The sequence below is a fragment of the Haliotis cracherodii genome, unplaced genomic scaffold (assembly GCF_022045235.1).
Source record: "Haliotis cracherodii isolate W230 unplaced genomic scaffold, xgHalCrac1.p SCAF_5, whole genome shotgun sequence".
In the NCBI taxonomy this organism is placed as follows: Eukaryota; Metazoa; Mollusca; class Gastropoda; order Lepetellida; family Haliotidae; genus Haliotis; species Haliotis cracherodii.
The window spans coordinates 25,238,148-25,262,526 of NW_027266308.1; the positions used below are offsets into that span (position 1 = coordinate 25,238,148).

Genomic DNA, 24,379 nt, shown 5'->3' on the forward strand with positions numbered 1-24,379 from the left:
TCAGAATCTATATCCAGATTCAACGATGACTCATAAGTGTACCTTATTATGCTAACAAAAATTAAGATGCGTAATATATAACGTTCAAATATGGAACTTATTCTAAACTGGACCCCAGCGTGTGTTTTTTCATGAGCACTGAATCGACCGTTCTTGAAAAACGAACCAGAAATATATAATTTAGCTGAAAAGTTTTCTGGAAAAATCACAATCATACTTTTTATATATATGAATGGATACGACAAATATACACTGTGATTGATACAGTAAATCGAACCTTGTAAGGAACACCACGGACGTGAGACTGCAATCACTGCAATGTACAACAGACATAAATATATGTTGTTATCAGTGTACATATCAATCCACGTGTACACAAAGGGAATATTTAATTTGTCACCATTTTTAAATGTTCATGCATGTATATTATTTTGGCATGTCGATGTCTAATCACATAATAATGACGACAGTTATTATTGATAAGTAATTATAAGTATATAATCAATAAGTATTAATATTACACGTATGCACTGGGGGATAATTGAAAATAAACATTTAGACGTCACTATGTCCTTCTTTAAAATGTCTACATTCTTTAGCAAATGGGAGGTGTTTGTTTACAGGTATGATATTATGAGATTTGGGAATGACTCATTCCGGTACATTTAAAACAGTAATTGTCTGGTAATGACTTGATATTTATGGGCGTCAGACCTTGTACCGTGTTGTACAACAGGGGCGGATCCAGCACCCACACCTCAATTCCCACCCCTCTAAATCCGGCGGTGGCAAATACACATCTGTAATTATTTCAGAATTGCCTTCCCATCGGGGGTACAAGGGAAATAACTCTGACAGCCCTTAAGGCTTGGATACCGCGTCCGCTGTGGAGCATATAATAAAGACTCTCATTTGAAGCTATACTCAACACCGCGCAGAAAGCTTCGATTACAAAGTCAGCTATATTACGTGTGTTTCCATATGTTATTATTAAGAATTACTGGGGAATAAATATGAAGATGAAAGTTATCAATATCGTTCATATCCAATGTGATTTCTTATATGCCATACTGATACGGTCTGGAAGCCACAAGTTTCCACTTAATCGTAATTTTAATTTCTGCAATACTTTTTGTCGTTGCCAATTCACCTATGTTTTAAATCTTTGAAAGCAGCTACATCAAATAATTATATTATCAACAGTTTAAATTGGATAAATTGACACTTAGAATAAAATAAATACGTGGAAATTTTACCTACGATTCGAAAATTCGATTTTATGAAGAATATTCCTTGAAAAATCAGTTATACTTTCATATCTCCTTGATTTGTGTTTTCTTATAGTCAGTCATATCGTGGACGTGTTTATCCACTTATTATCTCCATAAAAAAACCATACATAACATTTGAACGTGTCAGGGTCTTCGTCTTCGTTTCATTTAGTCGGAAAACAATGAGGTGTTAAGAAAACCAAAAGCGCTTGTCAGTGGACATTTATTAAAGTATACTTATATATAACTTTCATAATGCTGGCAGCAATGAGTGACATTTACAGAAGAGAATTCATCAAAACAGAGTGTGGCGTAACTTGCTAATTAATACTCATCGCGTCCATTGATCGCAATTACATGCATGAACCGCACCGCTTCTGCATAATAATGTTTGTAACGGGATCGGTCAAGTCTTGAAAAGAATAGTCAGATACCTTCACAACCATCGCGGAAAACTCTCAAGCCGTAAAACTGTTTAAATCGACGACAGGTTGTTTTGAAAATTGAAATCACAAGTTTATTAACGGACAATCGATATCCGAACAGGTCCTACCCCCTCATGACATCACCTGTAGATTACCTGCCGCAGCTTTCCACTTTACCTGTACAAGTAATGACTCATGGACCGACAGCCAATCACAAGCCACGACTTGCGGGCACGAGACGCTGACGTATTAGCAGCAACCAATCAAGTTAGTCGATACACTGGTTGATTGCTCGACCCAAAACCCGGTCGCTGTCAGTTCGCGAAGTGTCGTAGCGAGAGCAGGAGTGAGTGTATCGGAGTTTATCTTCGTGTCATTGTAATTAGTCGTTTTATCACTTGACAACTTGGGAGGATTTTCAGGTATACAGACTCGACAGTGTTGTACTGGAAGTCGAACTTTACGGCTACAGGGACTGGAGATATTCGCCGTAACATGACTGGATACCAGCGATAACTCCCTCCAATTAAAGTTGTCACTTTCTAGACTGTTGATGACGGATTGTAAAGCGCCGCCTGCATTCGGTAGTTTTAGTTGCCTGTTCACATCATCTCAGGTATCTGCTTTCACTCGTGCGGTAAGATGCCCCCACAAACTATGATGGACGCCAGCTCAGCTCCACTGACGGAAAGTGACTTTAACCCCCCCGACCTCCAGTGTGTCAAGTGTGTTCTCGTGGGGGACGGGGCCATAGGTAAAACCAGCCTCGTCGTCAGCTACACAACAAACGGATATCCCACGGAATATGTCCCCACAGCCTATGACAACTACACAGGTGAGACCAAAATCCCATAGGAACATGCTGACCGCCGTTATAAACAATATCGCTGAAGTTAAGTTTACTTTCACACAGTGCCTTGACACACTGTCAAAACCCCAGGCTACTAAATCAGATAACAAGTTGTTCTTTCACTGTAACTACTTGAAAATGATATATCTTTAATCATTGAACAAAATATTTTGATATATAGAACTAACAATGAACTCTTATAACTTCAGTGTGACAAACTGTCAAACGTATACCAGTAAATCATGAGATAACGTTTTCTGCTTTAGATTGAAAGTCACAACTTTTTATATATGTGTCTTAATCATAGAACAACATATTTTGATTCAAATTAATTAAGTACCCACAAATGTGTTTCACATGTACTCTTCATAACTTCCCCTGGTTCCTTTAAACATTAACATTCCGTTAGTACCAGTTTAGAATGTGAGGAAGAATTTGATACCCTTTCTCTTATGTTTCCCCTAGACAATGAAAGACACTTGAAAAAATCATTATAACACATTCTTACAGCACTTCTATTCTGTCCATTACACATTAAAGTACAGCCTGTCGTGAGTCTGGTGTAATAAACCATCCGTGTGCAGCAACTCCTGCCTTAGTGGCAGTTAGTCATGCAAACGAGAAATTCAAAAATGCTTCTAGGATTTCTCCCCGTTGGTTATAATGTCTATAGACATGTTATTAGTATTGTGCCCCTCACAGTCTAAGAGACAGCTCCCAAACATCAACCCTGACCTGGCTAGATCTCAGTCACTCAGCTCTGTCACGAAACATGCATAGCAACTCACTTCCTATGAAAATACGACTAATCCAAAAGGAATTACTGGTCCAGCATGGGAGAAAAGAGATAGAAAAGACTTGGATGTTAGATTCTGTCTTATTATTATAAGACAGAGACCATACAATAGAATCTATTTCATGGTCTCTGCATAGAAATATACTATATCCTAAACGTGATCGTTATCACATTGGCAATACCACCACCAAAAGTGTGCATTGTTGGTATTACTTACATGTGTTGTATATTTCCTATTTCACATAGTCTTGCATTGCAGTAATTTGAAACAATGTCTCAAATGTTGGTAATTTCCTGTAGGGCAGTTGTAAATGACTTCACTACTCAGTATACAACATGTTGATTGATTGGTTAAATATGTTAAAGGTTGTTTCTTCATTGGAAATTTTATGAAGTTTAAGAAATATTCTCTTCAACATTGAAAAGAAATTGACTATTTAGTTTAGTTCAAACTGAAATAAAGTCTTTTTTAAAAGTAGTTTTCATATTCTGATGTGTTGTTTAATCATAATTTTTCTTTTTTTCTTTTAGTTGTTGTGACCGTGGACAAGAAACCAATCAGGTTAAACCTGTGTGATACAGCTGGCCAGGTGAGCTTTCATCTTCTGTCATGATTATGTCATTGTCTCTGATGTTAGCCAGGACCACAAACTGCCTGAGAGAAAACATAGCACTTGTTAAGTCATCTGCGTTTGAGATTGGACAAAAGCTCTGTACTTTAAGCTCTGTACTTTAAGCCCTGTACTTTAACCTTTACCTATCTAAATCCTCATTGGCACTAGAAGACAGAGCACTTGTTAAGTCATCTTAGTTCGAGATAGAACAAAAGAACATCTTTGCTCTATCTAAATCCTCATCAGCACTTGACATTGTAGAACTCTACCTGTATACTGATGGGAAGGAACACGGGCGCTGTGTGCAAGGGGGGACACTTGACTAGCCGGCTCTTATTGATTCCAGCCAGTGCAGACTGGCTAGATGGACCTGCATGCTTTAACACACGGATATGTCCTGTTACTCTGCTGGGAGGTTATGTGAGAGCTAAATGTCATAGTGCTTCGTGAGCTAACACACTATACATTACACGACAGGCTCTCGGGCAAAATAACAAAACTATCACTGAATGCATTGGTTGAAAGGGCAGACTGGCGTTTGATACAAAGTGGTTAGAAGGTTGGGAGTTGGGGTTGGGATGTTCCCCCGCTTCTTTTTTTTATTTCTCATTGAAAATGTTTGAGTGAAAGTATAGGTTAGTATAAATATTTAAAAGAATTTGATCTTAGTTATATGAATTAAAACATTCAATGCAATGGAAAATGTTTTTGGATTACGTAATAAGGTCTTAAACCCATGTGTATAATTCTGTGTTAGAAATATACTGAAAAAAAAAGGTTAGGGATCATGAATATTTGGGGGAATGTTGCAGTGAACACCAAGTTTATTGAAATGTGTATCATATATAAAAATAGTTCATGGTCCGTAGGTTTTTCGATCAGTATAAATGTGTAGTGGATAGCATTTCCCCCAAAATTATTTGTAAACAACTAATTTTTCTAATACTACAGAAGTGTATCTGATTACTTCGCAAGCATATTAACCCCAAGCCCTATATCTATTTTGGTGGATATGTGTCCACAGAACAGAAGATAGATTCAACGAAGGAAATCCCGAGCGAAGAACAATATCATGCACTGGGGTTTTTCCCAATATTTTACATAATTATGTTTTAACGGTTCAAGGAAATGCGTAATCAGGAAATAAATCACATGATGTTAAAGCAGGAAAGAATTACTCATCAGCTAAATATTAGCCTCTATCTTGGCCAGCAGGGATAATCCAAGCGTTGTCTACCTATATTGTAGTGGGGATTATCTAGGTATTACCTGTATGTATTGACCAAGGGAGTGGTCAGCCTATAGATGTTGGCCTCTGTCTCACCTGAGAGGGTTTCCGTGTATCGCTGTATACAGCCTGAATTAGAGGGGATCAGTCTTCAAACAAACATGGCTTATTAAAGTGACCTTGTCGTAAATTGCTTGTCATGGAAATGAGAGGTGACTGGTCAGTCCAGTTGGTTCTGGACATCTGGTGACAAACAGCCTGGGTCATATTAGTGTCAAAAGTTAGAAATGGAGGTCTACTCTACATGTGACAATAAATATAACAAGCTCATATCAACAGGTTATAAATTGCCAGTAATATTCCATCACATTGCATAACGACTTCCTTGTCAATCATATATTCGTCTTTATGGTACTTTATTTCATTATATGCTGTAATTCCTCATTGGATAAATATTTATTTTCTCTCTCCTATAGGCTGAAAGCATAGTGAGTATAACGCAGTGTCTGCCTGCTGAATGTGATATTCTCATATACTTGTATATTACCTGTATGATATGTACTCGTATCACCCATGTATATTGCATCTTGACATATCTTTCTGACGTGTTATCTTGTATATTGCACATGCTGTTATTGTATATAGTCAGTGTATTAACACTGTGTATGTTTTATCATTCAGAATTGTTTCATGTTGTGTGTCCCACTGTTAATGATAGATTGGCCGATTGAATGTGTATCCGAGATTTGTTTTCGTGAGGACGCCAAAGATGGGTCTGTGCACCTTTACATTTAACAGAGATAAATAGTATCTCCACGAGCGTTCTTGTTCTCTCCGTGTGGGGTGTCAAAGTTGTTTAACCTGAGCTGACTTTAAAATGACTCATGTTGTGTTTTATGATCTAATCTTTCCTGAATCTTGACATGAGCTACCTAAACGATTACAGGATGACATTGATGGGACTAAGGCCCAGAGGTAACTCACACATTGTTGGGCTGTCATAAGCTTTAATTAGTTGTAATACGCTCACTATAGGCGTTCCCATGTCCAAATGGTGTGCAGTCTTGTACAGGATAAATTCCCTTGTTAGGGGCTCAGTAGAGTGTTTGTATTGCGTCTAAAGGGGCATTGTTGAACAGGTTGAATACAACAAGTGATGCAAGAAATCGCAGCTTTATGTTAAACCAGCAGCAATGGAGAACATTTTCTTTTTGAATATTGTGCACTGAGTATATAGGTCAGAGTGTATTCTGTAGGTATGACCAGAGTTGGGACTATATTTGGTGTAAGGTTCCTGCGTAGGCAGTTCATCATGTTTTCTAATGTGGGCAAGTGCCTCTTTTAAATATTGTAATGAACATGATTACTTGCACACTTTAACTAACCCTTCCATCTCTAAGCAAAGTTATATAAATGCTTTGTAACCAGATAGTAGAACTTTGTAAACAAAACTAGTGAGCACTTAGCTTTAATACTAATAGCTTAATGTATCATTTTGTACTAAATCAGTAGAATAGCCTACGTATGCTAACTCCACATGAAGATTCCAGGTTAGAATTGGTCTTCGGCAACCCATGATTGTTTTAAGAGGCTACTGACAGGATTGGGCGGTCAGGCTCGCTGACTTGGTTGATGCATGTCAATGTATCCCAATTGCGTGGATTGATGCTCATATCAATCACTGGATTGTCTGGTCCAGACTCGATTATTTACAGTCATATGCCTTGAATATTGCTGAGTGTATGTTAAACAACAAACGACCGAACTTATGCAGTGTAATGGTCATTGTCTACTTCTATGGCGATCAACCTGCCTTCCTCTGACAAGTCGCTATATGGCTGAAACAATGCCGATGCGATGTTTAGTTTTAACTCCACGATACCCCAGCTGTGTCCAAGATACACCACCCCGCCCCCATGCCCTGACCTGTGTGAGTCAACCCACTGATGACCCCACTGTGTGAAGGGCATCCTTCCCCGTGACTCTACTCTACTGATGTACCATTCACCCCACAACTGGTGTGACGTAACTGGTCCTGTCTAAACACACCTGTCATCAAGTCCGGCACAACACAGCACCAGCTGAACCTGTGTTAACAGATTCATAACCAGATGTTAGATAAAACCTGCAAACATATTCATGTAAGACTGACATAAAAACAGCAGAAAAAAATCATGGTTGTTAAAAATATTTATGACAGTTTTCTATTTGCTGAGTATTTTTATGGGTAAATGTTTAATGCAACAGGCTTATGAGAGAGAAGTGGATTTATGTGAAACTGGGCTTGCTGTAAGAGCTGTTGCCACATAATTCAAGATACAATCTACAATCACAACCTTTATTCTGAAATCATGACCTATAGTTGACACTAGGAAAGTAAGTCAGGCGTAGTTCAGGCTGAGAGTAGATTTGTTTTGTGAACTAATATCTTTGTAATTACTGTTTCACCACACTAGCCCATGCAAATCTGTAATGTTTGGCAAGTCTAGATTACGTCAGTATCAGGAAGAGAGTCTCTGGGCTCCTTTTTATTATATTTTTATGAAGATATTTTTTTTCTTCTGTAAGATATGGTCATTTCATAGACTAGATGTCTAATTTTCGTAGTAAAGTACAGATTCTAGTACTGTTTTTGGAGTCCTAGAATCTGTACTTAACTAAGAAAGTGTTATCCCAAATATAACATTTGTTACATTTGACTACTTTCTAAATGACATAGTATGTTCATGATACAGTGATTTCAAGATTCACCAGAAATGTGTAATTGTGTATCATTGGCAAATTCTGAGCATTGTGTAGGGCTGCAGAATTGGGTACTCCTATTATTAGATTTGATATATATTCTTAGTCTTATACATACAGGCCAATCATGGTAGTTTCATCTTTTCATATGACTGTCTGTTATGACATAACAGGTTAACTATGGTCATATAAAATAATTAGGTGTTTAACTTCTTTTGAGAAGAATATAAAAGAAAATCCTCTGATTTCAACCAATTTTTAAAATAGCAGTGTCAGCATGTTTGGTAAGAACTGTTAGCTAGGACAGTTTGGTTCTTCTACATGTTGCTAAATACGGGCCAAGTTATTAGCTGCTTGTGGGATAGTGGAGGATTAACTCAGATACATGTCAATTTATATAGACTTGGGCTTAGCACTTTATACACTAATCTGCTTAGTTTGTATATTTTTTGTAATGAGAAGTGTACATGAACCGAATCCACTTATTCCACTAGAGTGCAGATAATCCCATCTGTCACACAATGTCTCATTTATGTGACTATTAGCCGACTTATGGGAGTAAGGTATACAGTATAACATGACATCCTGGGTGGGGGTCAGCGATCCTGGTTGATATGGTCCGATATAATTCATAGCTGCTAATTCCAGAATAATATGTAAGTAATAGAATCGGATAATGATCCAGTATTCTGTGAATTAAGTGGAAATATTTGTTGATTACAGTTGTGAGTTTGGACTTGTTTCACAAAGAGGTCTCAGCATTGTGCTGTGGGACTTATATAGAGACAAGAGACAAGTGTGTCCAAAGGATTTAATAATTTCATCTCCAAATTTGGATGTAATTTGACAAACAAAATTTGAAACTCACTTAACATTTGATTTATATGAATTTTGATAATTTTTAACAAGGGGAACTTGATTAATTCTTGACAATCCGTTATTAATTCTGCACAGGGTTCCCTGAATATTGACATCTTGAACAGAGTTGTAGAACAGTGGAAGAATATAATGAAATGTTGTGGCCAATCTTGCCATCAACTTCTAATCAGTTATTGTCTCAGGGAAGGTATGTTGTCTTCTAACTTCTCCGCCCTGCTATCACTAGTTGGGGAGAACGCACAGACAAGTGCTTTTACTGTTTCAGTAAATGCCGGCCTCAAAGAGCTCACCCCACGGCTTGCCCCACATAAAAGATTTATGCACTACATTGAGAGACATATGTTTCTATTTTAGTGTGGTGAATCTTATCTCTGAGCTGTTAGTCATATGTAGTATTGACAGGCCTCTCTTGTTCCACCACACAAACTAGTCCCTTTCAGGACACAGCCTTCTTCTGGACACAGTCTATTTTCTCGGTTCACAACTGGTTCACCTTGGTTTTCAAAATTTACCTGGAATACTCTGAATTCACGTGATTCAGTCCTTAGATGCCAGATTATATCAGTATTCACCTCAGGCCTTTTGATTTACATGCTTCTCTCCGAGTCTCTCGGTATTCATCTCCAGGCCTGATTCACCTGATCTTCTCCATATTAAACCTATTCTCCCAGTATTCACCCAGATCTCTGAATTCACCTGTTTCTCTAACTGTACACCACAGCCTTTGGATCCACCCTATTCCTCTGTGATCACCTCATTCTTTCCATTTTGTTCCATAGTCCGGTAATCGTGTCTCTCTAAACCTGGTGTTCTCAGGTCTCACCTCATTCGTCCTCTATGTCCTCAGATTCCAAGATATATCCATCCCAGACTTTTTGTATGAAATGACTAATGACGGTGGTATCAATGTCAGCCTTGGCTAATTGTGTGTTCATACCCTGTCAGTATGGGATCTTGATCACACAGTCAACCACTGGTTGGTCTGGCCTGCCTGATGTGTGTGTTGTTGTTTAACCGCACTCAGCGCTATTCCAGCTATATGACGGCATCATAATCATGCTGAACCAGACAATCCAGTGATTGATATTGTGAGCAATGATCCACACCATCAGGGTACGATGACATGCCATCAACCATGTCAGCCTGACCACCCGATCCCGTTAGTCGCCTCTTACAATCAGCATAGCTTGCTGGGGACTTATTTAACCCAGAATCCCCACAGGGAGACATGTATAGGTTGCTGGGAACTTTTTCTAACCCAGAATCCCCATTGGGTCCAATGTTTGATTATAAAGTGGCTTCTGTGATATTGCTGGAATACTGCTAACTGTGGTGTCACTCACTCACTCACTCACTCACTCACTCTCATGGTCCACATCGTCACCTGGCCTACCTCCCACATTCCAATCCTCTGAGGGAGCTGGGATACACCCTAGTTTAATGTCACATCTAACAGAACAGACAAATCAGCCCCCTGTCAACGAATTAGTAATTCATGCAACAGCTGGCTGGCAAGAAAAGTTATATTTAGATTTAAGTAATATATAGGATACTGGCACAAAAGAAAGAAAAAAAAGAACGATTGATGGATACAATTGATTATTCAATGGAAATGTCAGGAGAACCATTAATCGTCCATTTGTCAGATGTGTAGTGAAAGTAGAAATAACTCTTTTTATAGTTGATCGACCGATGTTGGTGGGAATAAATATACATGTAAGGTAGAAATCCTTTCATTGAAGTAGAAAGACTTGCAAGTTGTGACTCTTGTTGTATAGATGTCTTGCATGGGGTGTCTGCATGTTTGTGACAGTTCACCCTTTTATTGTCATAGTCCTTTGTAGACATTTTGTCAGTTTACTAGTACAGATATCGCATGAAACTGAATTGTTTTAACCAGTGTCAGATTGTTTACATGTAACAATTGCTAACACTTGTCAGTGAAGATGTTATGGTTGCGAGGGTGTTGAATGCTGCATAATAGCTTTATACTTGTACTGTCATCAGGGTATTCAAAGGATATTGTGTCTCGCCTGTGGTGTGAGATGTTGTGACATACGTTAACAACAGAAGTGTGATAGTGTCTGTTCTCTATGCTGTGTTATTTCATAATAGTGTTCTGTGGGTTAAGCTAGCATGGAGTGAGTGAGTGAGTGAGTGACAGGTATTGGGTGTTGATTGTTGATTGTATAGAGAATTATTAAAACCTGTATGTGGGTTATGCTAGAATGGACTGTGATGTGATAGGAATGGATGGAGGACATGATCATAAAATATGGTGATACATCTCAGTGGGTTAAACAATTACAACTGAGGTCTGAAATTGTAAAAACTCCAATCACTGTGCCACATTCATAATTCATAAATTATCCAAAGATATTTTCTTGAAATGTTTGTTTCAGTGGGTTATCTTTTATTTGGGATGAGCCGGTTTTATGATATCATCATTGAGTGTGATATAACATTTATGACAAATGTGGGATACGAGGTACATATTACCTATTGCTGAAGCCTAACACGACTTTGCCCCTGTGACACTGTGCAAACACACAAAACATTTATTTGGATGTCATTTGTTCACTATATCAGTTGAATGGAGATAAGGCACACCATTAAGATATGCAGTAGGCGATAGAACGTGTAGCGTGGGCTGACTAATCTCAACATTGACTTCTTAAGTACATTTGTAATTGATTAAGTATTTCATTATAAGTGATGGATCACTAAACATATTTACTTTAATTTTGTTATTTTCAATGTCAGAATGATATAAAACAAGATAAGCATATCTTTCATGATTCATTCATCATTTTGCAAAACTCGACCATGCAGAGCTTGGATGTGGATTTGATATTGCTTGTGTTGTGTGTGTGCTGGTAGAAAGGAGGTGACAGGTTTGTGCTGGAGAAAGTAGACTATGGGTCACTGCAACCTGTCTCCTGAGGAATATATTACAGGGTATGAAAGATAAGCTCATTGAGAGATCGGTATTGCGTAGGCTGACTATTGTGTTGGACTCCTGTTTAGAAGTTACAAAACACGGATAAACAGCCACCCCTCCGACATGACACTGCATGAAATGAGGTGAAGGGAGAACTGTTGACTGGGGCTCGCATTTAGCTGGGTGAAGAATGAGTTTCAAACTTCTTTTGTCAGATGCTGTGAAGAAAAAGAAGCCGTGTATCCAACAACGCTAGCTTGACTGACAGATCTGAACTGTCCTTTTAGCTCCTACAGAATGTCTTATGAAATATTGGGATGATAAGAGCATCAGGATAATTATGAAGCCTGTAAACTATGAAAGTAATGATGATAATGATTAAGAAGTTCATGATGAAACATAAATGAAAATAACTATGGGATGATGGTAAAGATTTAGATGATCAGGATGAAATTGTAAATGAAAATAACTAGGATTATGATAGTGATTTAGATGTTTTATCATGGAAGATAAGTTTTGGGGACTACATTTTCAAGCCAAGAAGTGTCCTCTGTGCATGTCCTTTGGCCCATATGAGAGGTAATTTGATCGGGCCCACTGACAACTGTATCACGGTTCAACTAGATACATGGACTATTTTTGGTTGGAGTCCTTCAGATCCCTGCACGTAGAACAACGCAGTAGATGTCAGGGCCCAACGAAAGGCTATATTAATGTAATGTTAGACACCATGTGTGAGCTAGGCTTGGAGGGAGTGTGTATATATATCTGTCATTTTCATAGCCCAAGTATGCGGATATCCTAGAAAACATGTTGATAATTGGTTGTTGTAAGCGTTATGGGTGCAGAGATCGATGAGCAGGAACAAAAATAGCTTTTAAAATAATTGCTTCATGTTGTCAGGAGTGGAAGAAATGATTCTGATTGGTTGTTTTGTGATTTCGTGTTTGTTATTTTGTGTTGTGTGTTTTCTTGCTGCCTGTCATCTAATGAAAGCTGGCTGGCTGTTGTCCACTGGGTTCTGTCCCTGCCGTACTTGATGGGTCAGCGATTATTGGTTTAAGAGTGGACCAAAATGTCAGTGGACACAGGTTGATGATGTCACAACATGGAGCCTCACGTAACCTTACGAACTGACCACTCCAAATATGTCTCTAAACAGGACAGAAATAACACAAGCCACACACTTTTGTGAAGCGATGTATGTGCCCCGACCTTTCTGTGCATGCCGGAGAGAGCCCTCTGACTCATAGCCATGTTTACAGCTTGCCTTGAGACTGGAGTGGACAACACACGAATACAGCCAATGATTAGCCAGTGTTTCGTAAAGACAACATCACAAGTAAACACAACCTCTCACTATCCCATAATACTAAACATGGCTGCCCCATGCTTGTTTGCTCAATTGTTGCATTAGACTAGCTGGGCCTGACTCCACTGTTGTACATTACCCAAGTGAAGGGTTTACAAATTAGGGCTGTTTGCATTTTAGATTGATAGAGACTTTTGTAGTAAACGAGTATCAATATAAGTGTCCATGGTTTTAGCAGCCATTTAGATGTTGGTTGGATGGAGTGGTGAGCTTGTCAAATATGTTTACTTTTGTAGCCGTTTAATCAAATGTTAATAGAAATGGCACGAAAATAGGACATCTCTTGTCAGGGGTAGTGTGGGTTTTTCCCAGTGTCCCTCACCTATGTTCGTGCGAGTGGTATTGTACATTGCAGTGTACTCAGTTTTAAGATGAGGTTACGTCTTCTCATTGGTCGACGTTTGCACTAATGGTATTGCGGTGTAAGTAGGTCTTCTCATTGGTCGACAATTGCACTAATGGTATTGCGGTGTAAGTAGGTCTTCTCATTGGTTGACAATTGCACTAATGGTATTGCGGTGTAAATAGGTCTTCTCATTGGTCGCCAATTGCACTAATGGTATTGCGGTGTAAGTAGGTTCTCTCATTGGTTGACAATTGCACTAATGGTATTGCGATGTAAGTAGGTCTTCTCATTGGTCGACAATTGCACTAATGGTATTGCAGTGTAAGTAGATCGTGTCATTGGTTGACAATTGCACAAATGGTATTGCGGTGTAAGTAGGTCTTCTCTTTGGTCAAGGTGTTTGTACTCGTGGTATTGAGATTTAATTGGATCTTTTCATTGCACGAATGGTAGTGAGATTAATTACGTCTTCCCATTGGTCAAGATGTTTGCACTAATGGTGTTGCTGTGTAATTAGGTCTTCTTACTGGTCACATCATACCGAAGGTATACATTCATATAAGGATCTATTTATACAAACATGAAACTTGTTTATTTTGTGGGTTGAGATGTCAAAGGTGATTTTATGGTTATCAAGTAATTTTGTTTCTTAGCAAGCTTTCATGACTTGTTTTGAGTTTGGGAATGGCCTGACAATAAACTTTTGTCACTTTATGACCAATGTCCAGAAAGATGAAAGCCCATTTTTCTCCATTAACGGAGTGTCCATTAGGCGTGTGGAGATTGCAGGTCTGTCATATGTAGGGCCAGGACAGCAGGTCATAAATGGACTAACATTTGTCCTCTGGGCCTCAAACATTCTCCCTCATTACCAGACCGAGTCAACAATGGCAAAGTGCCCAGCCTAGTGGTCATAAATACATTTCCCCAACCCCCTCACAGGGCCCCCTCCTGGGGCTTTGTGGGGATGACCCTGCCAGGAGGTTATGCTTGTCATGTGACCCCCTACCCACTGATCACCTGTGTAGAGTTGAGTCACAGCTCTCAGGGATAACTACATTTGTTCTGGTCCAGTGGCTGAGACAAGGTGCCCTCCTCGTCCTCCCTCCATGCTGCTACCTGGAGATAATTGTCTACCTGGACACATGGGGACGTCAGAGGCAGGGGCTCAATGGATTGGGCAAGGCATCACTGGCATTAGATTTCAAATACTTATGAAATTGATTTGGAGATACTACTGAACTAATTTCCTGTGCAATGTATCTTGTGTTAGTTGTGTGTACTTTTACACGTTGATTGACGTCTACCTGTCCCATTGTGGGGTATCAGAGAATGGGATTTGATAGATGTAGTCTGTGATTGATCATCAAACATTTATTAAATTGATTTGAATCTATTGACTTTTGCCGAGCATGTGTGTTGTGTGTGGTGTTACCTGTAGATTATCATGAACTTGCTCCAGGCAGGATTTACCTGAAAACTGGTTCATGGCTGGTAGTAGCTATTTCTACGACTAACTTTTAAAAAATATATGAAATATTGATTTCATGGCAATATATTTTCTCCACCATGGTGTTCTGCTGTGTTGGTTGAGTTGTAAGATAAGGCTGTTGCAACACTGTTGCATTATGGGTTGTATATTTGTCTCTGTTGACTCGATGACACTGTGTCCTGGTTTGAACATGTTAGCTGACAGAGGAGCTAGGGCTTACTATGATGGAAACAACAACAAATACCCTTGGCACAAGTCACACTTGTCGTCTGGCCCAAGCTCAGTACAGTTTCTTACGTCAAAGTGACAACAATCACTGAATGTATCCCATTATAAATCATTTGAAAACTACATTGCGTACGTGAAAGCCTTTGAAATGGGCAAGTGGTTTACAAGTGATTGTATCAGCAGACAGGGATCAGTTGAGCTCAGCAGTAGATATGCTCCCTGCGGTAGCCGTCGATTCATACCTGCTCCGGCTCTGACGTAGACCCACACCGCCTTATCTATCTGTAAGGGGAGATTCATGAATGAATAAAAGATTCATGGGGTAAGCTAAAGAACTCGCCGCAGAAAACAAACATGTTGGCAACATAAGACGATCGCACCTGAATGACTGGTGGGGACGATCTCAGCTCCATTCATGTCATGGGCTGGAATAGGCCACACGTCAGTCGACAGGCGACTGGGTGGGTCATTCAGGGTGCCTTTCATAGCCGTTCAGGGCTTGAAGTACTTGCCAAAGTCAAATTGGGGGAAAGTTTTCAATGGTTAAAAGGGGGAGTTTCTGTCTGAAACTTTTATCTTGCATTTAATTTCTTATTTCCTCTCAAGAGATAAGTTAATCATGTATAGTTAAGTATTATGTAAGAATTTACAGGTGTAAGGTAAATAAGATAAGTAAACAGCTCTCTCTCTGTCACTATGACATGGTAACAGGTGAATATTGGTTGGCAAGGTAGAGTTGACTTGTCAGTCAAAAGGTACAGGATATGAGGTGGACATTGTTAAACCTGATTGTAGGTAGTGTTCATTGTAGATCACCAGGCTGGTGGAAAGCCTTGGTGCAAGTCAGGTAGACCTGACTACAAGTATGTACATTCTCATCTACAACCCCCGGTTTAGTCTGGGCAGTAATTTCTTTGATCAAAGGACAGGACATTGTCTTCATCAAAGGAAATTGTTGTCTGAACCCAAGCTTACTTGATGAATACTTGATGATAATTACCAGGGTTGAGATATAGCCGTAGCTGTTATTAAATGATGAGATGAAATACTGAATAATGTCTTGTTATTGAGAGATTTGATTTGTTGTGATTGTGAAACACTGGCTTAACAGTTGCTACATGATTAAGATCTTAATCAATGATCACTGAGTATTTCTTGCAATCAGAACTGACATGTTGATAATCTAGGCTATATCCCAGCCACCTGTCCAACAGCTAATCTTGTTGTGTAATATCAGCTTGTTGAAGAGGTTAAGCCCCCAATGTCTAGCTGCACCCAGTGTTTGGTGTTGTTCTATTGTGAAACTGTAATCTGTGCTGACACAAATGATTATGAACACTTCAACTAATTGAGATATTGGATAGAATTACGACCTTTCTGTAACAGAACATCTGCATGGAGTCTGGTGTTGTCGACTGGACAAGTCACTGCAAGATTAGATGGGAAACATTCACACCTTGAATAATCTTAATCATAACCTAATAATGTTCCATGTGTTTATTTCTCTTGATAATTGTTTTAAATTATTGTAAAATACACATTACATACTAACTTTTTATCAGGTATTTTAAACATCTGACCAAGATGTGAACGATTTGATGGAATGTTTCAGCAATGTACGTCTTGGGAGTGAATGTGTATGCCAACAAATGTCTATGCAAGTGAATGTTAAAAAATGAAGTGCATGCACGTTTGAGCATGTGTGTAAGAGTAAACGCTAGAGCTGTAACGATTCACCGATACCTACGATATCATCGATACTTATCTATACATGATACTTGAATCGTCAGTTTGTGAATCGTGATATACTATAAATAGAACAGTGACAAACAATTACCTCTTTTAATAGCAGAAGTAGCACAGCGCCACCTGTAAGCATGGCAGAACACAAGGACGTGATGACTAACTGTTATATTTAATAACCATCCCTTCATTTAAAACTGTTTTTTTCTTGTGGTTTAAGAACAATAAATAAATGTATGAAGAAAGAGGTTTGAGAGCTGTAATTCAGTGATTTCGTCATTTCTTTCTAACTGATGTGTGGTATCGTGATACCAGCAGTATCGTCTGTCCGTAACGTGATAAGAATTGTATCACAAGATACCAGGCAATACTCCGCTCTAGTAAACGCATGTGTATATCTGTGGATGGTAGCGACCATGTAGGTGGCCGACAATTCGGTCAGCTGACTGTGTGACTTGACTGTGTCATCACACAGGTGACGGAGTTTGGCCAGCCAGGTAGAAGCAGGTGGGCAGTGAGCCATGAAGCACACCTGTACAGGTAGAAGCAGAAACACAGGATCAAAGGTGTTTTTATGCTGGGTCAGAGGGCATCCTACAGGCCTGGAGAGTCACTGGGTGGTGCTATGGTGAAGAAGAATAGGCTCCACAGATGCATATAAACCACTTAATATATTAGAGTCTGTCTTCAGGGTGGCCTGTAGGTGTCATTCAGGTGGGCTTGTCTGATCCTTTCCGGAAAAATAGTTTCCCATCGATTGTATCACTGTTGCAGCTGTGAGCCTATGTTATTTACAAAATAATTTTATGACAGTTATTTTCTGATTTACGTTGTGACATGCAAGTCACATTTCAAGGCGTCCCCTTCTTGCACTGCTCCTCTCCACCCATCTCCTCCAGTCCTCCCACCTTCTATAGTACCCCTTTGTCAGAGGGGTGGTAATAGTGAGAGAAGGGTGACACTCTCAGAGTGATGAATGGTACAAGGGCAAGTTAGGAATTGTTACAAATCCAGCCACCCATAATCCACAATGAATTTGAATTAATACAAGTTGTCAACTGAACACAGGTTTTGTTCCTTCAACGGCTGGGATTTTTTATGAGGCAGATTTTTCAATGTTAGTTTTTGAATTAGCAGATGTTTCCAAAGTGTCATTGCTAATGAAGACCTGTTTTCAATAATCATTAATCTGAGGGCTTTGAACGCAGACAAAAGTCATTGTTTGTAGTTTTTCCAATGTTAGTTTTTGAATTAGCAGATGTTTCAAAAATGTCATTACTAATGAAGACCTGATTTCAATAATCATTAATCTGAGGGTTTTGAATGCAGAGAAAAGACATTGTTTGTAGTGGAAAGTGGAAGAAATTTGAGAAAACGTATACACCTGTTGACCATTTTGACACATGGCTATGAAGGCCGTGGTTTCTTTGATGTTTTGTTGGTTGGACCTGTGAGGAGTTGGTTGTTAGTGGATATAAAGGCCAGTTTCTGTGTGGCATACTCCCAGCTGTATACTAGGGGTGGAGACCTGTCATGTTTTCTCCACTAACTACTCATTGCTTTCACAGTTGACAGTCTCGAGTCAATGTTACTGATATGAATCCGTTGTGAGCATGTGAATATCTTACTCACACCAGCAAGGAAAGTAGGAACTGGGGTAGGATGTTTCACGTTCTGCCTCGTACACCCCTATAACAGGGCTTTGTGTTATTATACTGGGGAAAGCACTGTGAATCAGTTGTTGGGAATAATGTATCACTACATCAAAGGGTAGATTAACCTAGAAAAGCCTTGAGTAAGAATGACGTACGTGAATCCGATCCTATCACACCTGAGTGTATTGTACACATGCATCCTTCATGAGACTTTCAGATTTGCAGAAACCTTCATGTATTTTCTAACTGATACAAGGGTTCTTTGAAATGTGAATGACTAGGAAATTCTATTGAAGTAGACTTTTCTTGGTTGGTATTTATTAATTTAATAGATGTTTATCATGTTTATGTAACGAAATGAGATCACTATAAAAACGTATTTTTATTGCAGGATGACTTTGACAGCTTGCGGCCGCTATGTTACCCCAACACGGATGTGTTTCTCCTGTGCTTCAGTGTCGTGTCTCCAACATCCTTCCATAACATCATGGAGAAATGGGTGCCAGAAGTGAGGAAACATTGCCCCAAGGCACCGGTCATCTTGGTAGGCACCCAGTGTGATTTGCGTAATGACGTTAAAGTACTCATTGAGCTGGCGCGGTATAAGGAACAACCAGTTCCAGAGAGTGACGCGATTCGATTGGCTGAGGAGATTGGTGCCGTGCAATACATGGAATGTTCTGCCCTCACACAAAAGAATCTGAAAGAAGTCTTTGACAGTGCTATTCTGTCAGCCCTGAAGATCACAGGAGTTGTTTCTCGAAAACACAGCACCAGAAAGTCAAAACGAAACAAGAACTACGAGACGAACACTCAGTCAATTCAGAGTACAAGTGCCAAGAAGAAAGGAGGGTGGAAAAAATTCTGTTGTTTCTTAGGATGAGCCTAGATTTTGGAATAAGATGGCTTCCAAAAAGACATGCAGATCAAGGGGGCTTCCATCAAGGGTGTTGATCTTTAATACCATCATGCTTTCAGGGAAATAATATTTCCCCAACAAAGACATTCATCTCAAATGCAATAGGTGTGATGGGGAACTGCAATTGCTGCCGTCCCGAGCGACTAGAGCAGCAGGTAATGAACATGTAACGAAAGATGTACGGACATGTTGCAAATGTGTTATGAACATGTTATGAAAGTTAAATTTGACTGAGTGCGAACGTGACAATTTGGTCAACGTATGTACAGAATTTTGCTCAAACGTGAGTCGAACTCACATCCTCCTGCATGACAACCTGAGAAACATCCACAGGCCATTCCGGAGGTGCCTGTTTCCATGGATACTATTGCCATGGCGTCATGTAGGACAAGGACAATTTTGTCTAAACCTGGTCGATCTGTGATAATGTAGTTGTTATGATGTGACGCTGTCAATGGCGATGTTGTGACGCGCAAGTGCTGGAACAGATGCCGTCTGAGATGAACAGTTGTATCCATAGCATGACAAACCTGTCTCTCCCAAATCAGTGTTTTATGAACGGACCTAATTCTTTTCATTGGTTTTAATTTTTTCCTTTTTTTGGCAGTATCCAGAGCAGATGTAGCTGCTTGTTACCATGGTTACTTACTTGCTGGATGTGTGTGCAAATCAAAAGTTGTCTTCAAATACTTGAGAAGGTGAAAAGGGCTGTTGCCGAAATGTGATGGTTTTTAACCAAATTTGGAATGAGGACTAGACAACTTTCAAATTGTTTTAGTATTTTATTTTTCATTTTTTGCTTCTGCTCAAGATTTGTTTGTTTGATGTTTTGCTTTTTTTGGCTTAATTAATTAAAGTACAACAGAGCTTGTTTCATTTGGGAGAGATGTGATCTATGCAATGCTAGGTCGTTCTGTAGATGCTGAACCTGTGATGTTGGTAGAGGAATTGTGCCCCTCTCACTAGAATCTTTAAGTTATTCTCATTTTCAATGTTCATTTGTGCCTTGCTTTATATTGAGTGTGTTTCTGCGCCTAACACAACCAGAATATCCCAAACCATTTTAGACTGCAAATGAAGGATCTTGAACAATCTCATTCTCAGTATATATGATTCACATATTGTTTGGAAATTTTCAAGATGGGTGGGAATTGTGAGGCTTTGTTCTTCTGGACTGTATTGTATATTTTGTTGGTTCGGGGCAAGTCATGGCTTTATTACCAAGATCTGTTTAAGGTTCACAGGAAAGTCTTCCAAGGTCTCTCCCGGAGGGAGTCTGATGATAGCATTGAAACATTGTCTATCTTTCATATGTATTTTAGTCCTCCAAGAGGCACAGTGCACACCTGAATTGAAAAAGTTGACTCACATGAATATGTCAATAAATTTTTATATGTAAAATGATACATGTGTTTGTTATTCATTGCAAACGTTAAGAAAGCCCTGGATCAAGAATAAGGACAAGGAGAATCTAGGTATACTGTACAAACATGTTGGAAAAGAGGTGAGGTGAAATGGGGTTTAATGTCCCATTCAAAATTATTGCACTTATATAGCCTTGTGTTTGGACTAATGCTGGTTTTATTGTGATAGCCCACTGAGATACCATGCCGCAGATTAACATGGGTACCCCATTCAGAAAGACTCTGAGCTGACCAGTCCATGTTTCATACCGTTTATGTCGAGCACCAAACTTCAACCCACCCCAAACATAAACTTTCATGACTTCATGAAAGTAGTACCAATAGGTGAAAAGCATCTTAACATATTCTTGACATTCATTTGACTGATATGAAAATAGCGGCTTTGGCAACTGGACTACAGGACTACAGGAAGAACCAATGTAATAGTTGGTAAGGACTTGGTTGGGGTTATTTCGTATTACAGACATGCATTGAAAGCTTCTCACACCCAATGACACCCACTCACTCATTGTGGAAAGACAGGGAACCATCTCTGATCCCTAGAAGGAGGCCAGTGTTTTACATGGTTTTGGTGATAGTGAGCTAAGCTAATCTGGGGCGATTCGGGGGTAACAGGTGGAAATAGGTCTTCACTGTCGGCTGATCCACTTGCTGTTGGAGGTGTTATCGGAGAGGTCATTGTCTTATCAACACGGGCTCTCATTACTGCAGCAACGCTGCTCCCGTTATCAACAGTCTCCCTGACGTTGCCCATCTGGCTGGATGTAACTGGCACAGATCACAGCCTCTGTGTTGCGGCCATTGCATGGAACAAGTTCAAAGCCACTCAACAATTTCTACACCCATGTTGTGACTGACAGGCAGCTGTGGTCTGAAGACTGATTAAGACCCATATGAAACGCCCACGCACACGAGTTTGTTTTATTAGCGCATCTGACAGAAAGTCAAGTGAGCTATGTCATGTCCTGTATGTCCGGTGTCTGTCGTTCATGGGGCATGGTAAACATCTCACTGAACCTACGAAGCTGAAACTCTTCATACTTGTACCCTCCAATGATGACACCCTAATTTCATCAATAGTTTTTGAATATGCCGCCACTGGATTGAAACGCATGTTGAAATCGACAAAACCCTCACCCGCCTCAATAATCACGGACCGTCTCCGTGGTCTAGTGGATAGAACGTCTGCAAGGAGAGCGGAGGTCGATGGTTCAATGCCCGGTTGCATGCACGTCGCAATATGACTGCAAGTCTTGAACGTCACGTTAAACTCCCACTTCACCTCATCTTTTCATAATCACAAAAACTCTCTGCTGAAAGCAATCCAATGAATGATTATTTAAATATATCCCCACTCTGTTATATTATTTATGATTATATAAGGGAGATATGCCACACTGGATACTGGAGAATGAACATGCCGTAGACGCATAACATTTCCTTTATGACATAAACTTGGCTAATGTTCGCCTTGTATACACCTGGACAACAGCTTGTATGTTGCTTGACGGCAATCAGCAATATCACGATGTGTCAGCTGAATGTGAGAAAGTGTATGTTTGGATGTTGTTTTAGGACGTAGTCCGCAATACTCCAGCTTAATAACCGCGGTCTATGAAAATTTGGGTATTACCCAGGTACCCAGTAGTTAATAGCACCACAACCCGCACCCTCGGGATGCGAGGACACTGTTATAAGTAAACTGGACGTTGTTACCATCCGAGCTTTTTTTCAGTCTCCTCTAACGCTATTGGGTACCTGACACTTCTGTCGCGAGTCGAGGTGGTGCAGCCTAGTGGTAAAGCGTTCGCTTGTCATGCCGAAGACCCGGGTTCGATTCGCCACGAGTAGAATGTATGAAGCCCCTATGTTCTGTCCCCCGCTGTGATATTGCATGAATATTACTAAAAGCAAAAGTAACTCTTGTGCGAAATCCCCACGGGGACACAGTTTTAATGTTTTATACTGTACTGGAGCTCACAGTGCATGTTGATGACACCATTGCATGTAGTGGCAGAACTCGTTTGAATAATGACACTGTGTGGAGCTACTTCAACAGTTGTTCTTCAGCATGGTTGGGTGTGTCTGGGTGCTGCGTATTGGTTCGTGGTATCCCGACCCTCTTGACTTCATTTTAGAATTAGACAATATTTAATCATTAATGTGAAAAGCTGTTTACCCAGAGGCAGTCATTTTGATGTAAGGCAGAGCGATTCTGCATCCATGCTGTGGACGATGTTTCGCGGACACGGCTCACTACCAGACGATGACTGCCAGCCGCTCACCGCAGGCCTAATACCAGGGAAATATTGCCTTCTTACACATGTATGTATAAACCAGGCATAACACACGCACGCCTTCGTGCGATGGGTCAGCACTCCGGTTAGTCGTCTGTATTGATGGACGAGAGGTGGCTGAAACGTTCTGAGTGAGTGAGTTGGGTTTAACGCCATTTTTAACAGCATTCAAGTTACTCCACAGCGTGTCTGTTAAATGTGGAAGGAAAGCCCCAAGTGATGCAGGTCTGAGACTTTTACCACTTCGGTGAATACCACGAGCACGGATATGGTGCTGACAAACCTAGAAACATAATCGGGGTGAACCGGGATTCGAACCCAAAATCAAAGGTTTCTGGTGTGCCTAAGGGACGCAACTCTGCACAGAGAATCGCGGCGCCTTAGACGACTTGGCCACCCGTGTTCCCCGAAACGTTCTTAGTATACCCCTAACATTTTGCATGTGTTACGTAAACTACTTCCCATGCTCACAGGCAGCAATTAAGCCAAAAGCCCAACCAGGCAGCATGTTTCTGAAGGTATCAAAGTGACATGGTATTCTCTTGTGGATGAAAATGGATAAAATTAGCCACCGTCATCGGGTGCCTCCAACTGAAAAGACTAACTGTATCAGGCTTCGATGAGGAGATAGGGTCAGCTTAAGGGGGTGGTGTTATTTCTTTTGTCACTGTTTAGGGGTGGGCAGCGGAGTTTCAAGAGTGGGAGGGAACCTCAAAGATGATCCAAGATCAGGAAGACCTTCAACTGCCAACACAAAAGGAAAAGAGGATACAATGCATGCTATTATGATGGATGCTCGGCGACTCACCACACGTCACATAGCCAGAGTAGGCATCTTTCACGAGAGAGTTGAGAAGATTCTGAGGAATGAGCTGGGCATGACAAAGGTTCAAGCAGGCTAGGGTTCCATGGCTTCTGATTTCTGGTCAGGACGCTCCAGGTTCATCATCTCTCGTGAGAAGTTTGAAACAGAACAAGCAGATTTTGTTAAAGGGTGTGTCTTGAGTCCACCTCTATCAGCAAGAGACTAAACAACAGTCAAAGCAGTGGTGATATCGAACGCCTCCTCCTCCGATGAAGACATGCAAAGTATGCTGCCAAGGTTATGGCACCGGTTTTCTGGGATTCCAAAGAAATCCTACATGCGGACTAATTCC

At 40.1% G+C, this 24,379-nt stretch overlaps 1 protein-coding gene across 1 annotated transcript; it reads left to right on the top strand.

Moving 5' to 3' along the window:
* The first annotated feature begins 2,013 nt into the window (after positions 1–2,013).
* LOC139442284 (cell division control protein 42 homolog) lies at positions 2,014–20,905 on the top strand. Its single transcript, XM_071223075.1, has 3 exons — positions 2,014–2,531; positions 3,874–3,932; positions 18,974–20,905. The coding sequence occupies exons 1-3, from the start codon at positions 2,339–2,341 to the stop codon at positions 19,463–19,465; spliced, it is 744 nt and encodes a 247-aa protein (XP_071079176.1). The 5' UTR covers positions 2,014–2,338; the 3' UTR covers positions 19,466–20,905.
* The last annotated feature ends 3,474 nt before the right edge of the window (positions 20,906–24,379 follow it).

Coding starts and splice junctions, on each gene's coding strand:
- LOC139442284 (XM_071223075.1), top strand. CDS start 2,339: ATGCCCCCACAAACTATGATGGACGCCAGCTCAGCTCCACTGACGGAA. Junction 2,532..3,873: donor AGCCTATGACAACTACACAG/GTGAGACCAAAA, acceptor TTTTTCTTTTAG/TTGTTGTGACCGTGGACAAG. Junction 3,933..18,973: donor TGTGTGATACAGCTGGCCAG/GTGAGCTTTCAT, acceptor TTTTTATTGCAG/GATGACTTTGACAGCTTGCG.